The sequence below is a fragment of the Setaria viridis genome, chromosome 2 (genome assembly GCF_005286985.2).
Source record: "Setaria viridis chromosome 2, Setaria_viridis_v4.0, whole genome shotgun sequence".
Lineage (NCBI taxonomy): Eukaryota > Viridiplantae > Streptophyta > Magnoliopsida > Poales > Poaceae > Setaria > Setaria viridis.
The window spans coordinates 45,102,215-45,119,474 of record NC_048264.2 but is presented as its reverse complement, the minus strand read 5'-3'; the positions used below and the strand labels follow the sequence as shown (position 1 = coordinate 45,119,474).

General features: G+C 48.1%; 3 protein-coding genes across 5 annotated transcripts; 1 reads left to right on the top strand and 2 right to left on the bottom strand.

Annotated features, from left to right (window-relative positions):
• Window positions 1-842: 842 nt before the first annotated feature.
• On the bottom strand, window positions 843-4,157 carry LOC117845024 (ras-related protein RABA5a). Of its 2 annotated transcripts, none has more exons than XM_034725896.2 (4): window positions 3,711-4,157; window positions 1,841-2,240; window positions 1,211-1,542; window positions 843-1,085 (listed from the first exon to the last, which is right to left on the bottom strand). In XM_034725896.2, the coding sequence occupies exons 2-3, from the start codon at window positions 2,178-2,180 to the stop codon at window positions 1,214-1,216; spliced, it is 669 nt and encodes a 222-aa protein (XP_034581787.1). In that variant the 5' UTR covers window positions 2,181-2,240; window positions 3,711-4,157; the 3' UTR covers window positions 843-1,085; window positions 1,211-1,213. The 2 variants fall into 2 exon arrangements, with proteins under 2 accessions (XP_034581787.1, XP_072147757.1); XM_072291656.1 differs by lacking the exon at window positions 3,711-4,157 and adding an exon at window positions 3,615-3,633.
• A 2,182-nt stretch (window positions 4,158-6,339) lies between these two features.
• On the top strand, window positions 6,340-8,472 carry LOC117842221 (uncharacterized). 2 transcript variants are annotated; one of them, XM_034722594.2, is made up of 5 exons: window positions 6,340-6,495; window positions 6,606-6,918; window positions 7,230-7,466; window positions 7,573-7,793; window positions 8,013-8,472. In XM_034722594.2, the coding sequence occupies exons 1-5, from the start codon at window positions 6,410-6,412 to the stop codon at window positions 8,278-8,280; spliced, it is 1,125 nt and encodes a 374-aa protein (XP_034578485.1). In that variant the 5' UTR covers window positions 6,340-6,409; the 3' UTR covers window positions 8,281-8,472. The 2 variants fall into 2 exon arrangements, with proteins under 2 accessions (XP_034578485.1, XP_034578486.1); XM_034722595.2 differs by having other exon boundaries at window positions 6,362-6,505.
• A 2,655-nt stretch (window positions 8,473-11,127) lies between these two features.
• On the bottom strand, window positions 11,128-13,248 carry LOC140221745 (anaphase-promoting complex subunit 13). The gene is made up of 4 exons (XM_072291655.1): window positions 13,036-13,248; window positions 12,884-12,946; window positions 12,063-12,142; window positions 11,128-11,444 (listed from the first exon to the last, which is right to left on the bottom strand). Exons 1-3 carry the CDS (start codon window positions 13,127-13,129, stop codon window positions 12,081-12,083), a joined length of 219 nt encoding a protein of 72 aa, XP_072147756.1. The 5' UTR covers window positions 13,130-13,248; the 3' UTR covers window positions 11,128-11,444; window positions 12,063-12,080.
• Between the last annotated feature and the right edge of the window lie 4,012 nt (window positions 13,249-17,260).

The window sequence follows — 17,260 nt, the reverse complement described above, 5'->3', positions numbered from 1 at the left end:
ATATCCGAGATATCCAACCAGTTGAGGGAACTGCAAATTGAAGAGAGAACGACGGTGACCCATGGAAGCTACCAACTACTGAAGAACTGCTGTGGTTGCCATCCAGATTTGCCAATGAGAGCTTGGTTAAAGTGGGAACAAAGTAAATTATGTATCTGAGATATTTCAATCAGTTGAGTGATCTGCAAATTGAAGGGTTAACGGCGTGTTCCACCATGGAAGCTACCAACTAGTGAACGACTGCTGGGGTTGCCATCCAGATAACTATTTGATGCACGGCATCTGTGTTCACTGTTCAGTCCGCTGTTGTTTGGTTCATGAGATGGACTGGAATTGGCATGCGTGCATCAGAGGGAACGCAGAAGATGTGAATCTGCAGCGGCACTGTTCCTAGCGATGATTAGCGATCCGTCCTTGTGGTTTCAACTTTGAAACGTTTCAGTCAGCTTTCATGCTTGCTGCTGCTGCTTGGCTTTCACGTTGCTATCGCGCTCCAATCATGATGATACTGCTCCCAAAGACGATGACATCTTATGATGTCCTCATCATTGACTGTGCTCGGTAACAAATGATACTGTTCCTGATCCTGCATATCATGATCACTTGCGATATTGTTGTCTAACGTTTGATATTTTCATTTTTCTTTCTGTTTTTGAACTTATCTGCCTTGAGTCGCTACCATCGACAGTTGTGGTATGGAAGCAGATGCCACTATGTCGCTATGACAATTTAGCGTATATTTCGCAGCCATTCCCTGGAACCTGAAAATCACCGTACGAAGGTGTCCTGGGGGCTAGGATGATGTAGAATGAATGAAAGAACGGTTTCTTTCTAGACTAGAATGATGCAGAATGACACAACAGTCGGTCGCACTTTCTCTTTACACAATCATGTATATCAATACCTTCCCAAGGATCAATCGAACTATACATTGATTTCCTCATGACGGAAAACACAGCTTTCATACAAGCAGCCTCGCCCCACCTCACCCTTTAGAACAAGAACATGGAAAAACAACTTTTCACAGACTGAACCTTACATACCCAGATGTGTCTCCCAATCCTACGCGTTCAACGCAGGCTGCCCTGGAAAGATAGATTATTCATCAACACAAAAGTTTGGGAATAAGACGATGCTAGCTGGATTTGATGGTCAAGAGAACAGAGATGGAGCAAGCTTAAGCAAGGTCAGAATATGAGAGAGATCTTACAGGTTATGAGGAACAGCACCACCTCCCACCACTGCTTGTTTCATTGGTCTCACCCTGCAGCACCACAGCCTTCCCGTTGCTCAATGACTGCAGCTCGCTTCTCTTCTGCTCTTGAGATTGAAATACCTTCCGGCTTAGTATGCTGTAGATCTCCTTAACAACAGTTTGAAAAGCTGCTGCAACGTTTGATGAGTCCAGGGCCGAGGTTTCCATGAAGAAGAGGCCCTGAGCCTCAGCCAGCGCTTGGCCTTCCGCAGTGCTCACCTCGCGAGCATGCTTGAGGTCGGTTTTGTTACCCACCAGGATTGTGACGACATTCATATCGGAATGAGCTGTGGTAAAAATGAGTCAGAAATAAATTATGAGGTAAAAGCATAAACCTATAATAAGAAAAAAGGCCGAGTGTTGAAATCTAAAACTAAGTGCATCTTGCTTTTGTCCATGGTCGGCCATGAGATAATTGGTTCATGATGGCAAGTACATTAATGCTAAGAACTCAAAAGTCATTCTAGATGACTAGGAAATTGTGACTTGTAACACACAGCCCCATTAATCGAAAATAAACTAGTGAAAGATTCATCGGAATGAGTGTATTCCATGCTTAAGAATTAGGTAAATAGTGGATCTTACTGTGCAGTTCATTAAGCCATCGACCAACACTATCAAAAGTCTGGCGTCTGCTAATATCATAAACAAGGAGAGCTCCGACAGCGCCTCGGTAGTAAGCAGATGTAACTGCTCTGAAGCGCTCTTGTCCAGCAGTATCCCATATCTGAGCTTTAATTTCCTTTCCATCAATTACCAACTTTTGTGTCTGGAACTCCACTCCTATAGTGGACTTGGAGTTTGGGTAGAACTCATTCCTTGCAAATCTTGCTAGCAAGTTTGATTTACCAACAGAGGAATCACCGATCAGAACGATTTTGAATAGATAATCCTGGCTTTGTTCTCCATCTCCATCATAGGCCATTGTGAAACAACTCAATAAAGACAAGCTGCCCTTCTAGGGCTTGACAAAATTACAACAGCCCTGTCATGGTTACAAAGTTATACAATGAGATAAGTAGATGAACAGTGGGAAATGATTCAAAGTGTAACAGAAATATTTCTTAGTAAAATCAGGAAATAAAACCCATAGATCTAGGAATATATTACATGCAGAATGGCTTGAAGAAATCAAAACAGTCACATGAAACTAAATAATCCTGATAAAACCTCACATTGGCACAGTAAAACAGTAATTAGCTATGGTTGATTAGAAGTTTATGATGTCAAGCATTTTCACCATCCACAGCTCAAGCGGTATCAACAACATAAAAATTTCTGTACTGCCAACTTAACAGCATGTATCCAACAAAAGATCTTTCAGATCAATTGGAATTCAGAAGTAACAAGTGAACATTCTGTTTTCCACCAACAGTAACAAGTTAACAACACCATGTTGATGAATGAAAACTATGCATACAACTAAGACTCATCAGAAAGAACAAATTTTATCACTCAAATTCATATCATAGTAATAATGGCAAGTTTGAACCCAAGCATCACATGAATTATAAGCAAACTGCAGTTCATATCCACATAGAGATGATCTACAGCAATCATCAATGTGTTACAATAGTGTTTGACTCTTGAGCAAATTTGATTTAAGCTAATCCTCTTCCAATCTCGGTCAATCAGAAACCCACAGAAAGTGGCATATTGTCATAATGTGGATTACTGTAGTACATCTGCCCATAAATCAGATCAGAGTGTCCTGGATCTGGAAAGTTCAGGCAAGCCACCACCTAGTGGATGTGAAGATCCTGGAAAAGGCCAACAATGGCACTGGATCGACTGATAATTTGTTCCAGCAGAACACCAATAGAACAGTGTGAAGTTTGTGTGGTCCTCAACAATCCATGCACGAAACCATCGATCGACATGTAGTTAACCCAATGAGGCACAACCCATTTCCGAAAGAAAGAAAGAAGGGAACAATGTGGCAGTCAGATTAGTGTTCTCGCCTAGCATGAGGCACAAACAGTCGTACAATCGTGCCACTATTTTCCTTAGGCTGGTGATCAACAGTAATTTGCCCAAAACCCGAGAGATTTCGATCACCCACTACCCGCGCTCACATTCTCAGAACAGGGCCCCTGCCCCCTTGTTGACTTACTTCCGCATTGCCCGCCAAATCACACAAACCCAGGTGGCTGTCCTGACACGATGCTCAGGCTCACCCAATGCAGCACTGGGGGCCAGCAGACACCCGCGAATTACCGGGAAAATAAACCGCGCCCGCACCTCGGCAGGCTGATCTCGCGCACTCATATATTACGGAAAACAAACCAAGCTACTTACGAACGCAAGGATTGGGTCAGTACGGCGCCAACGCGGCAAACCAATCCGCGACGAGACTAACCGGATGCAGATTGCAGACTTGCAGAGGCAGAAGCAAAAGCAGGCCGTGGAGAGGCAAGTGAAATCCATTCCATCGGAGCGAGCTCGAGCTACTCACCAGCACGAGACGAGATCACCCTCCGCGCCCCGATGGATCTCGACTCCACCCCGACTACGCCGAGGGCGGAGAACCGGCGCCAACGCGGCGGCGGACTGGCGGGCGGGCACTTCGGCCGGCTGGCGGCGGGAGTGGGCCGACCCGTACGGCCGGGCGGAGGATCCGGCAGCTGGAGGGAGCGTGGGCCGCGGCGCGCGCCGGGAGGAGCGGGGTGCGGTCGACGGCGGCGTGGACTCGGGGGAGGCTAGGTTTGGACTCGGGGAGAGGAGGGTGCGTGCGCTGGTGGAGTGGAGGTGAGGTGAGGTGAGAGATCTAGATCCCCGGCCGTCCTCCCCGCCCCCGCGTCCACCGCTCTCTCGCCCGCGCCCGCTGCTGCTGCTGCTGCCCGTGTGTTCCGCCCGTGTGGTGGAACTCACGTACCGCGTGGTCTGTTTGCCGGAGCACCAGTGCGCAACGCACCGTCCGTCCCTTTAAATTTCTGCCGCGAGCCCTTTTACCGTCCTGTCCGAAAATGTTTTACCTCGGCACGAAGTAACTGGTGCCTCGTCATGGTGATTATAAAATGTGTGTAGGCTCATAAAATTTACTTCTATACTATCTGAAATGCTCTCCTTTCTTTCCTTCTCGACTCTGAAACTGGGAGTTTTTACCAAGCTGGAAGTGCAACTGGCCTCAGTTCTTCTACAACCAGATCATACTATGATCGTGTACAATGGCGATTACTAGTAGTTGTAAGTTTTTAACGAACCTTTTACGGAGTAACCGTCGCAGATTTTTTTTTTTTTTTTACCTTGCGAAGAGTCAGTCCCCGGAGGCCGGAGCTATCAGTGGACTGTATGGCGGTTCGCTGCATCTTGGACCGGTGGGGGCACGAGGAATTGAAAGCACCTGCAGTCCTGTGCAGCAGCGGCTGCCGGGCGATGGCGACGCTGACGGTGACAAGCAAGTGAGGCGTCGTAGCCCCCGCCCCCGCCACCGGGGAGCCCTGTCCTGCTGCTGGTCTGTTCCCGCGCAACAACGCCGCCCCCCCACCCCCCGGGTAGCGGTAGTACGAGCAAACCAACCCAACCGGTGTACCACACGGCAATGCCATCGCATTGCATTATGCATCGTCGCCGGCGGTCAGTCTCTGCGACTCTGCACCGTCTATCCGTCCGTAGCCATGGCCCCAGGCTGCAGCATCATCTACCTGTAGCCTACTGTCTGAGCAAGAAGATTACAGCGCTGTGGTTTAGCTTGTAGGGAGGTTACGCAACGCCTGTTGAGATCACTGGGCCAATCTGCCCAATCTGTATCTAGGTGAGAGCAAGCCAGCCACCGGCCAAGTGCTTAGCCTCACTGATCAGTGCTTGGGGTAGGATAGGAGCAGCAGCACACAGAGGCACGTGATGTGATGTGAGAGGGTAGGATAGGAGCAGCAGCTCAAAGGCACGTGATGTGATGTGAGGAGCTGAGGATGGATGGATGGTTTGTTGGCAGTGAGTTGAAGTAAAAGGAGCCTGCTTGCGTTGCGGTTGCAGTAGCAGGAGTAGGAAGCGAAGCACCTAGGATCATTAGCCATGGCTCTTTGCTCTTGAGGTGGATGCAACTTTACGACAGCACAGATGATCGATGGATGGTCCATGCCACGCCCCCCTTCAATTCTTTGCTTGCCATGCCGTCTTCCTTCTTTTATTCTTTTGCCCTTTTTCCTTTCCTCTTCTTCATTGTTTATTTTAGTATTACAGTGGCACTGCTCAGCAAGTCAAGATCCTAGAAAATGCAGTTGTTGGTATACCAAAGCTGCGGGTTAGGTTATTCTTGGCTTTGAGAGGAAGAAATGCATTCTATCAGCACAGAAAGAATCTGCATGCTGCAACCTTTGTTGATTATCAGCACAAAGCATTTCAGCTTGAAACCTTTGCTGCATCTTTTACAAAGGTATAAATAAGTGTGGCGCTTTGGCTAAAATATTTTTCCGTCGGAATTGACTGAAAAATGAGAGGGAAATAAGAAAGTCTAGCTGCTGCACTGTTTTTTCACAGCATGCAATGGCAAGGCAATGCATTGAATCTCGATGAACCATCGTGTCCACAGAAATTTTTTTGCCCTCCTCCCAGTGGCCTGGGGGGTAGCTGCTGCCTGCCTCCCTGGCTGTGCCTACGCACATGGACGCTGCGCGGGGCAGGCAGCACAGTGTGATGCACTGCACGGATGCTGCAGCACCCACTCGCGCAAGCTAGCGCAGAGACAACCAGCCACAGTGCCCGCCTGCCCTCCCTCTGCACCCCTGCAGGCAGGAGGAGTGTGCGACATGCAATCGCCCACGCGTCGGCTCCGTGCCACTGCCTCCCCCTCTGCCGCCGCCGCCGCTGCTGCTTCTGCGCCACTGAGCTGAGCTGACCCGTCACAGCACGTCGCCTCGTCGGCTTCTATCTTCTCTCCTCCATTTTCCTTTTCGGGACAGAAGAGCTGAGGAAGGAGAGAGAGACGCAAACGGCAAAAGTGTACTCTCAAAGGCCCTCCGAAGGCCCAGGTACTCATGGGCCAGCCCGGTCTACTTGAGGGTCTTGTGGGCTAAACTCGGCCCATCTCTTCCCTTCCCTTCCCTTCCATCTGCCGCAATCGTCGCGGTTGCGGGGAGGTTGAGGCCGACCTTGTTCCACTCCAACTTGATCTCTTCCTTTCCCGGTCGCTCTCTCTCCCTCCTTTCCCTCGCCATGACGGGAGTCCCACCAGCTGCTCCCGGCGCCGAAGCAACCGCGGCGGCGTCCCCGGCGGGCGAGCGCGATGAGCAGGCAAGCACGTCAGTACGCGTGGGGCCTCCGCTATCCCCCCCTCTTCTTCTTCTACAGTTGTGCCTGCGTGGCGATCGTCTGATTGAAGCATTATGCGTGTATGTGGTTATTGGTTCAGCTCGGGGGCGACGGGTTCGCGGGGCGTGCCTGGCCGTCCGGAGGCGCCGAGCCGCGGGGGAGCCGGAGGTGAAGGGCCCGGGCGGAGCGCCGAGGGAGACGAGCACGCGCGGCTGGTCGTGGCGATGCCGGCGCCGCCACCGCCGGCGGGTGTGAACGCAGCGTATGTGCCTGCGCCCGTACCTGTGCAGGCGCGGCCTTGGCCGGGGTCGAGGTCGTCCATCCCATGGGTGAGGCTGGTGGTTGGATTGCTGCTTCTGGTGCTGCTGGGCTACGCGTTCCTCAAATGGGGCCTCCCCTTTCTCTCCGAGAAGGTGATGCTCCTTGTCTGATCTACCATTAGAGGACTTATTAGTGCAGGAATTGCTCGCAATCGGTCAATCCCTTCGGATTGGCAGAGAAATTGTTCCATCTTCTCTTTCAATCCGAAGAGATTGTGCCCAATAATCCCCAAAATCCAGGCAAGCTTCACATATGATTTATCAATCAGATGATGGTTAATCACACGAGTCATATACTTCTTAAGAATCTCCAATTTGATGCAGTATAGATGCCCCCATACGTTTTCCACATCATTGTGATGGTAATGCTTCGTGTTCCATTTTCTGTACGCCTGATATTGTAGGTGATCATGCCGATTATTCAATGGGAAGCAAAATCTTTTCGAAGGCCAATGTTAGCGGTCGTGATAATTGCTTCTCTAGCACTCTTCCCAGTGGTGTTCCTACCTTCTGGTCCAGCAATGTGGCTAACAGGAATTATTTTCGGCTACGGCTTCGGTTTCTTAATCATCATGGCTGGGATCACCATCGGCATGTCGATACCTTATTGGATCGGCTTATTGTTTCGTCACCGCCTAAATGTAATGTTTCTAAGCTCTGTTTGATTATGAGCGATGGTTGGGTTTAATTTCCTTAGTGTATTATAATTTGCTACCCTTCTGCTCTTGTTTGTTTGTCAACATGCAGCTTTGGTTAGAAAAGAAATGGCCACGGCAGATTGCTCTGATTAAACTGGCTGGTGAAGGGAGTTGGTTCAAACAATTCCGTGTGGTTGCATTGCTAAGAATTTCACCATTCCCATATGCACTGCTTAACTATGCTGTAACTGTCACTGAGATGAAGTTCAACCCTTACATATGTGGCTCACTTGTCGGGATGATTCCTGATGTGTTCATCAACATCTACAGGTTAGAGTCACATCAACACCTCATGGCTTTAGTTAGTGACATGAAATAAATTTTATTGCAATCAGGATACTAGTCTAGTAACTGCTCTTGTAAGTAATCGCATGGACTGTACCATTCATTCAGAGTCAAAGTCATTTATTACTTAGCATCTGCTCTTGTAAGTAATCCAAAAGTCCAAACTATCATATCATCATATATTTTTGCGCTACTTTTGTGCAGTGGGCGGCTGATACGCACATTAGCAGAGCTGAACTATCACAAGCATCGAATGACAACAGTTGAGATAGTGTACAACGTCGTATCTGTTATTGTCGCCGTTGTCTTTGCGATTGGATTTACAATATATGCAAGAAGAACCCTGGATAACATGGAACGTTCAGAAGGCATCTGCGTCGAACCTGTTGGTGTCCCTGCTGTCTCAACTGAGTTCAGAGATAACCTTCAAGGTTGCTCAACTGCACGTTCTGTACCAATTGATGTTGTATAATAGCAAATACATTACACCTCTATGGTCTGGTTAGTTTAAGGTTCCAATCATGTACATACACCACACTAGATTGGTGCAACAGAAACGTTAGCAGCACACGCTTATGGGATGGCCTGCTGCTGCATTATGCAACTCTGTATATATAAGTGCTACTTCTGTAATGTGCTGATGCTGTTAAGTCGTTGCTCTTCAGACGTTTGATTGCTGCTGCTTCAGGCATGCGTGTCGTGTAATGGTCTTAGCCCTTAACGGATTCTGCCTCCTGTTATCACTCACCAGTCAAGCATGTTGATTGTGTGCCAACCGGCTCCCAACTGAGAACTTGAAATTGGCTAGTGGTTTCGTTGCTGTCTATTATTGAAACAACAATAGCATGTTAACTGTTGGTGCGTGTGTAAACTGTGAAACCATCAACAATGTCAGATCATGTACGTTGATGCATTGAATTTTACCATCACAGTTACTAAACGATGCTCAACTGCTCATGTCAAAGAAATTAGGAGCCATAACGTACAAGACAGTCTTGCAGAGTCCTGAACTGAATCTCAAGTTGGCTTAGTTTAACGTATCCAAAGTACTTGGAGAGTACAGTACAGTCTTGCAAGCTTGCTAGCCATGTGCATGGCGTACTGCCACTAAACCTTTGCAGATTACTACAATGGGGAGCGAGGTGGTTGGTACGAGGCTCTCCACTGCAGCTTGCGACCAACCATGCAGGCCTGGTCGGCGTCGGATCGGAGCGACCGGCGCTTGTGTTCTTGATCGTCAGCACGGCGAGCCGGTGCCGGAGCCGGCGGATAGGCTCCTCTCGAGGTAGAACGCCCGCAGCCTGGAGCTCCTGGTGGTGCTCGCGGAGTGCGACAGCACGGGGAGCCCCCACTGCGAGGAGAAGACGATGGCGGGGCAGTCCGCCGCCGCGTTCGCCGCCACCGCCGCCGCCAGGCGCCGCACGAGCTCCGCCACCAGCGCGGCCAGCCGCCGCGCGGGGAGCAGGAGCACCAGCCGCATCAGCCGCAACCGCAGCGCCTTCCTGCCGCCGCCGGCCACCGTCGTCGCGTTCCTCCACCTCATCCCGGCCGCCTTGCAGCTCCTCCTCCGCAGCCGCAGCGGGCGCGGCCGCCTCGCCATGACACTACCCCTAACCACCCCGGCTTCCTCCCCCTCGCCACCGAGCTCGCCGCGCAGGCGCTGGTACCGGCACGCCGAGCGCGGCAGCTGCTCGTGCTCCCTCGCCATGAGCATCTCCACACCCATGTGATCTGACGAGCTAGCTGCTAAGGTGGCGTGGCAACAAGTTAAGCGCGTCGAGCGAGGACGCTGACCAATGCGAGCTGAGGACTTGAGCTCGGTGATTGATTAGCTGTGGGGAGGATATGGAGCGTACGTGACGTGCGTATATATAGCCGTGGAACTTACGGGGGCAAATTATTGCTGATCGGGGGCGCGGAGGCACATGGAACGAATCGTGTCCGGAGCGCGCCCAGTTGGGGGGCAGAGGAAATGGGCGGGGGCAGCGACCGGGGCGGCGCCTACACGGCCTGATTGCCTTTGACACATGCTTTCCGCCACCAAAGATTATATAAAACTGGTGGTGTACGCATGCGTAGTTGTGCTGCACCTGCACTCTTCTCCCTTCATGATCCGTCTCGAGAAAATTGAAAAGAAATGAGTAGTTAACAGTTGATACGCATAAACATATGGTGCATTAGTGTTAAGCTGATCAGTTTCTCTAGTTCGGTTTGGGCATTGGTGCATGTATATGCATGATTGTACAGATGTTTTCTCTTTCTTTTTTGGTAGAGTAGAGCATGATCTCTACCGGGACCAAATGCCATGATCACGAATACAAACTCCAATGATACGCTACATTGGGACCATATAGGGTTCGAGTGCGAGTCGGTGCAAAATTTCGATGTTTTAATTGTACATGATCTGAAGGGAATGCAATCTTTCGAAGATTGTAACTGTGATTGAGAGTGAGTAGATGGGATTGGAAGCTGTGGCCTGTGGCGAATGCCGAATGCACCTTCACCAGCATGATCTTCTTGGTCCGGTATGTGTGTTCGATCAGTAGGAGTTTAATTACAATAGCGTTGCGTACCACAAAAGCATATTCTTGCATGCCACGCGATGATTGAAGCGATCATTACACCATCACTTGACAGTTCGTTTACACGTAATCCTCAGCCTTTTTGCGTTGCCGTAGCACAAAGAAACTACACTGCCTTTTTGCCAAAACGAGAGCCTGGCATCGTCACCAGATGTACTTCTCGAGCATAAACAATTGCAACCGCAAGAAACTGTAGGGAGATTCTCACAAATCAGCAAGAGCACATACATGGACATGGTTAACTCCATACAAATGCAGCGCATGACGATTAGGGTGAAGGCGTATGGTAGGTTTTATCGTTAGGCCGTGTCATGTGCCATCATTAGCGCGAGGCATAAGAAAAGGTCACTAGAGGCCAATGCAAATCATGGCCAATGATTGGGAAACGGCCGGCCTGGATGATTGCTTATGGTTTTAGTAATGGCTAAAGGTATACGATGCAGCTTTGACAGCTCGAGTGTAAGCTTAATAACATGCATCACATTTGGTAGGACGCAAGTTGCGCCGTAGATACAATGGATACATTATTCAAGAGGAGAATAATATGGAGTAGCAAACCAGCTGCTGAGTCAGTGACCAGTGTAGATCCTCTCTGTAAAGTGTGTGAAAGAACAGACGCGCAAGCCGTACAAGTTACAACTAGCAGTTCAAGAAGTGGCAAAAGCAGTACAAATTAAGCATGTGGCTGCACAGGATCCATCCATGTAGAACAAGAAATTAACAACCACAAGTTGGAATGCAAGTACCGAAACATTCTTCATGCTAGGTTAAGAAACACAAACAATCAAACATGAGCTCCAAAAGTTTATGAAAGAAACTCAGCAGTAGGTATTGACAAGGTTCGGTGCCAACATGCAGCCAAGATCTGGAGCACTCGCATAACTAAATTGCTGTCATCGTCACCATAGAGTTTTATAACAGGCCAACACAAGGTTCAACGCCACCATGCAGCAATAACTGGAGCAATTGCATAAACCAGATTATAAACAAGTCCAGACAAATATTTGTGCCGCGTAGAAACCATGATGTACCATGCAGCTCATCTCTAGAGGCACTGCAACTCAGACAAAATTAAGCAAAGAATGAATTAGCACACCAGTTCAAATGTGACATGGACAATGTTCTATGTGCACTTGCCCTCTATAAATCTCTACATCAGACAATGTTTTTCAAAAGAGCTCATTGTACTTCATTGCATTTAAACAGCTGCAGAATTCAAACTTTACTGGTTTTGCTATGATTATTGCATTTTAATCTGTGCAAAAATGTAACAGTATTCAACTTGGTTTGCACTGTGATCATTCCCAATGGCATTGGATCCCCATTAAATTAGCAGAAAACATTAAACAACTGAATCTTTGGTCAAAGATAAGAGAACTTACTACACAAGCATGAATTTCTGTGTCACATATCGACCTCTTGACTCTCGAGTCTCAAAACAGGTTATTTATATCTCTTGCTTATGATAGCCTTCAGTTGATTTAAATCAATTATATTTTTAGTCGAGCAAAACAAAATGTACGTTATATGCACATATAAAATGCACAACCCATAACTGGTGACTGGTCCATGTAGAAGCACATGATTTGTCTAACAAGAGATTTTAGGGTGTACCCTTACTAAGTGTAATCTTGCACTGTTTCAGGCTGAAGACAAGGTGCCAGTATCTTACCTTGTAGGGCATGAAAGATCAGAGGTTTTCCAACGCAAAATCACGCCATACATCCCCTTGTGCTGGTTGGCTTTCCTGATCTGTTAAGTATTTGGAGCATCATATCAGAAAATTCAAGATCAACCGTAGATAATGATCATATGAAACTTTCTATGGTACTCTTCTTGAAAAGACAAAGATGACAGTATGTAGACTGTGGGGAGAATTTTATCAAGAAAAGTAAAACAGATTTAACTTTGCACTTCAAACTGCCATCTCTTCTCAAAACATAGGGCACCCCCCCCCCCCCCTCGGTTAATTTATTGCTATTGAAACCGCCATCAGCATGTTAATTCAAACCACAAACTCCATACAGTATTGAAACCAACACTTGACTAGATTACAGTTCTGGACAATGTAACTAGCATCCACATTCCACGCCATCAAGTGCTTGCTTCACATTTTCATATATGATTTTAGTGTATGACAGATGGGGACTTGTGAATTGAAGAGGCCTAAGAGTCTCTTGCTGACCAAAAGTATCCTAAGAACTCAATTCCTATGAACAACTTTATTTATTGGTAAACTATCGTTTATGCCCATTGGAACTGCTGGGATTTTGCGCATTGTGTTTACTAATTTGTAACTCTAGTTTTTAGTTTTGGGGTTTTGCCAACAGATGTTTAGAACTGCAGTAGTGCAGTTAGAAACCGTGCCTGTAGCCTAACCCCCATTTACATAGGTTGCCTCTTAGCTATCGCCTTAACCAGATCGGAATCGGAACGAGTCGCAACATTGAGGACTGAGCAACAGAGTGAAAGGCAGCGAGAACGTGAGCGTACTGGCAGGTGCTGGATCCTCGGCGTCCTCGGTCTTGACGGCCATGGCCGGCGGCACGGGGATTTCTGCAAAACCAGACAGGGTGAGGGACGGATCCGTTGGGGAGTAACGGATTAGGTCACCGGCGCAAGGAAGGGGAAGGGTGGGGACGCACCGTCGGCGGGGAGGGTGTCGCGCATCCACTGCTCGTCGACGACGTCGATGAGGACGCCCAGGCTCAGGCCCAGCTCCTGCTCCAGCCCGCTCATCTCCTCGCCCTCCTCTTCTTCCCCGGCCACGCTCTGCTCTCGTGTCGAGACGTGCTCTCGTCGTGTCCTCGGCAATGGCGGCGGAGTTCGTTCGGTCTGTTGCTCTTCGTAGTCGAGAGGTAAATGGGCTATATTTTGCCAGCCCAATGATCTATTTAGGCTATATTTTTAGTATTTTGGGCCTCTATCTCCCAACATTTTGTTTTTTTCTGCGCTCGATCTGTGGGCCTCCGCACTATCGAGAATCTCCGAAAGTGTGGTAAATTAGGATATGCTTGTTACTAGCCACCGCTATTTGCCTCACTTAAGATATCTTAAGCAAGTGTGGTAAATTATAAAAAATGTGGTTAAAAAATTGAAGCCATACTTTATTATATTTAAGGAAAATTTACTTCACCTTTTTCACTCTATAGCATGCGGTGCTCAAATGAATATTGCCCAAAGTTAATTATGAACCAAAAACTTATCGGTGTGGTTAAACTTACTTAAGTTTAAGTCCGGTATTGTGGCTAGGAACAAAACATCCTTTTATTCTTTTAATAAGGTGCATAGTCTTTTAGTTAAGTTGGGATTTTAGAGTAACCTATTTTTATACGAAATAGTTAGTACAATGAGATGTTCGATCGCACGCTCGTACCCTAACTCATATTAAAATTTATGGATAGGTTTTGAAATTGACAAATATTACCGCCCAAAGAACACAGGTGCATTAATAGGACACCACATCATTGCATCGAGCTACTGGATACAGGGGTACAACCACATTTGTGAACTATCACTCGGTTCGAGAGTAGCATGTGTCGTAGGTGTACAGGGTCCATAAGAAGGTTCAGACAGTTCTAATTATGGAGCTGAACATCAACGCATCCAACATAAAAATTATGACGTGGGATGGTATAGTCTACATGAAAAGATAGAAACTAGTCGAGGATTAGAAAAGTGCTCGTTGTAATAAGAGTAGAACTCCTCTAGTCGTATCCGACTAGTATTCTTATAACCAACCGACCTGTAACCCTACTCTCAGCAATATAAGGCGAGACAGGGACTCCCTCCACAGCAATCAATCCAACCAACACACAGGACGTAGGGTATTACGCTATTCAGCGGCTTGAACTGTCTAAATCGTATGTCTACGTTTACCTTCGAGTTTCTAATCTCGACGAGCCCCACCAACCAAAACACTACTTTGGGCACCCTCCTCAGTAGGTTGCCAGGTCTAAACACCGACAGCTATCACGCCAGGTAGGGGATCTCGTCGAGAATCCACTGACAAACTCGATGGCACAAGTCATCATCAAGCCAATCGTCACGTTTAAAGCAGGCACGATGTTCGTCTTCGGCTCCTGGGTTTGCGTCGCAGACGGCATTGGAAATTTCCGCTGTCACATTGCGCCGAGCCTTGAGAAGAAGTAACAAACTATGAAGCTCCAGCGCCAAGCTTTGGATGATTTCGTCGAGAATTTCAGCGAATTTTCAATTTCTAACCTAGTCAGAGGCTGGGGGACGAGTCCGAGTTCAACTCGACTTCTTCCGCCAGTCGGATTGACCTTCACGAGCCGGCGCGTAAGCCATCATGCGAGTTGGATTACCACTAGAGTTGATTCCCGTCCGGACTCTGCAACGCGACCACTGTTTATCAGGCGGTCCTGTCCAGATCACAATCCGATACGGATGTAATCGAGGACCTCGACTACTACTCGTATCCAAACGAAGAGACTCCTTTGTCGGGTCCACAACAGGACCTGATAATCACATCAAGCTCTTGAGGCAAATTCATCTACTGGTCCAACATGAAACCACCCGTTCTCGCCAAACATGACGATTCACGCCTCATCACCTACCTTGACAATCTCCCATACTAGGAGGGAGCTCCTCTATCGTCCATCTACGAGGAAGGGGACACCACGGAGGTCATCACTTCAAGCTCAGGGAGCTACTCTCCAGAGAGAGAACTCTTCACCCTCATTACTATACAAGAGGATGAAGAAGAAGAGCAACAGGACAGAAACCCGCGACATGAGCATCACCCAGATGACGTCTTGCAGGACGAGCTCACCGCCAACGTTGTTGAAAAAGAGACTGAAGCTCAAAGAACTCGACGACGAGCAAGAGACTCTGCAAGAGTAGAGCATCGCCGCCTGTGGCGGAACCGCCCAAATTAACCTGACTAAAATGCATTGAAGTCGCCTGACACGCGATTATGCACTTTAAGCAAGTCAACTTGGTCGACCGTCGGATTTCCTCCGATAAACCACATAAACAGGATCGAGAAGCATCGCTCACGCGAAGGTGAGTAGCACAGAGATTACAACATTCCATCATGACAACATAGTTCCACATTTTATTACATCAGAGTTTTCGAAATTTAGACCGAAATTTGCAAGGTTCGAAGTCAAATACAACTAGCGGAAGCTAAACGTCGATACATGACATCATGACGGAGCCGATCATGACATCAAAAACTCCTTCCTTCGCCGTCCGAGGAAGGATCCCACTCGACGGTCCAGCCTGGGGGAAGCTGGGTCGACCAAGTGGTACCAACACCCAAGCTATTGACATTACCTGAAAAAGATTAGCCACAACAAGGCTGAGCAACTAGTACTCAGCAAGACTGACCCGTCGAAAAGACACGACCGAGACCTAGACATGCAAGGCTTTCTAGCTCTGGGGTTTTCTTTGCCAAAAGCGTCTAAAGTCAGTCCTTTCTTTCAACATTTTAGCTCATGTTCTATGTTCTTTATCCATTCTAGATTAGCAACTTATACTAAACAAACATGGTTTCCAAGCAATTACTGAACAAGCATCAAGATTAAAATCGTCATCATGTTCCATCTTTACTCAGTGCAGAATAGTGATCAAGTAGTCCCAATCTGTGAGAGGCAGACGAATCGATTCGAATTTATTAACCATGCATGGAAAACCTAATCTCACGACATCCGCGCACCACGAAGGGTCGCTTCATTTGTCAGCCGTCCCCATCGATCCCTTAGGCACGTGTCAGGGCCAACTTCCTTTGGCATGCAATGCTCCACAGTCCCGGCCTATTGCTGCACTGTGACCGCACTTGCACCCACATGATGCACCATGGGAACGACGTTCCAAGGACAGCCGGAAGGTATGCCACGCCCCAGTTCAATCAGGTACTAGGCTTCCCCATCCCATACTAGGTATGAGATTAGTACTTTCAAACACTTGATCACGAACGCCGACACGTTTCGACCTTAGTTCATTTTCATTTAGACAGACGGGGCAATCCACCAAGTATCGAACACAAGCCTGGCCCCGTCCGTCGTCCTTATAGTTGCGATAAATCTGAAACATTCAACTCCTATAACTCACGAGTGACAGGAGATCACTCGACTTTTACCGAAACCTATTAAGCAATGCAACTACTCGGCCTTAGCAACTAGTATTCAAAAACAAGGTACTAAGTTATGCATCTAAGGTTCCATTACAACTCCTCGAAACGTAAATGCGCAATCAAGTAATCAATAATATTGCATGAACTCAAGATAGGAATTTATGCTCCGGGGCTTGCCTTTCGGAAAAGCTTGCGGGTCCTCGGGGTCTTGCTCTGGTTCGGGCTCTCCTTCGAAGGGATGCAGTTCCTCGGCGGGGTCTTCTTCCGGTGCCGGGTGAAGCTCGTACGTTCCGTCGGCGAGATTCAACTCTACACGGAAATGCAATGCAGGGGTTAAACATTTTAGATGGTTATTTCAACACACTCATGTTTTAACACGGACACTTGTAGCAAAGCTACAAGAAAGGTGGGGGAGTTCAACTTCTGTTGGTGGAGAGCAGGATGAGAGGGTCGGATTGGGGAAAACTTAGGGTCTGACCCTCAGGTTTAAGGAAAACCGTACCGAGGTCCTCAGACTCAACACAGAGGAATCCCCGAAAAAAATTTCACCGATACCTTCGGGTCAAAGAAAAAGTTACAGGCGAGCCCTCGGGCGAGGCGGAGAAAGGGTCGGCGAAACTTGGCAGGGTCGGGCGAGGCGAACGGGAAAAGGTCGGGCGAGACGAAAAGAAAAGGGGTCGGGCGAACCGAAACAAAGGGGTCGGGCGAAACGGAAAGGATAGGGAGGTTAAGTAGCTTACCTCCAGGTCTACCGGTGAAGCCTTGGGGCC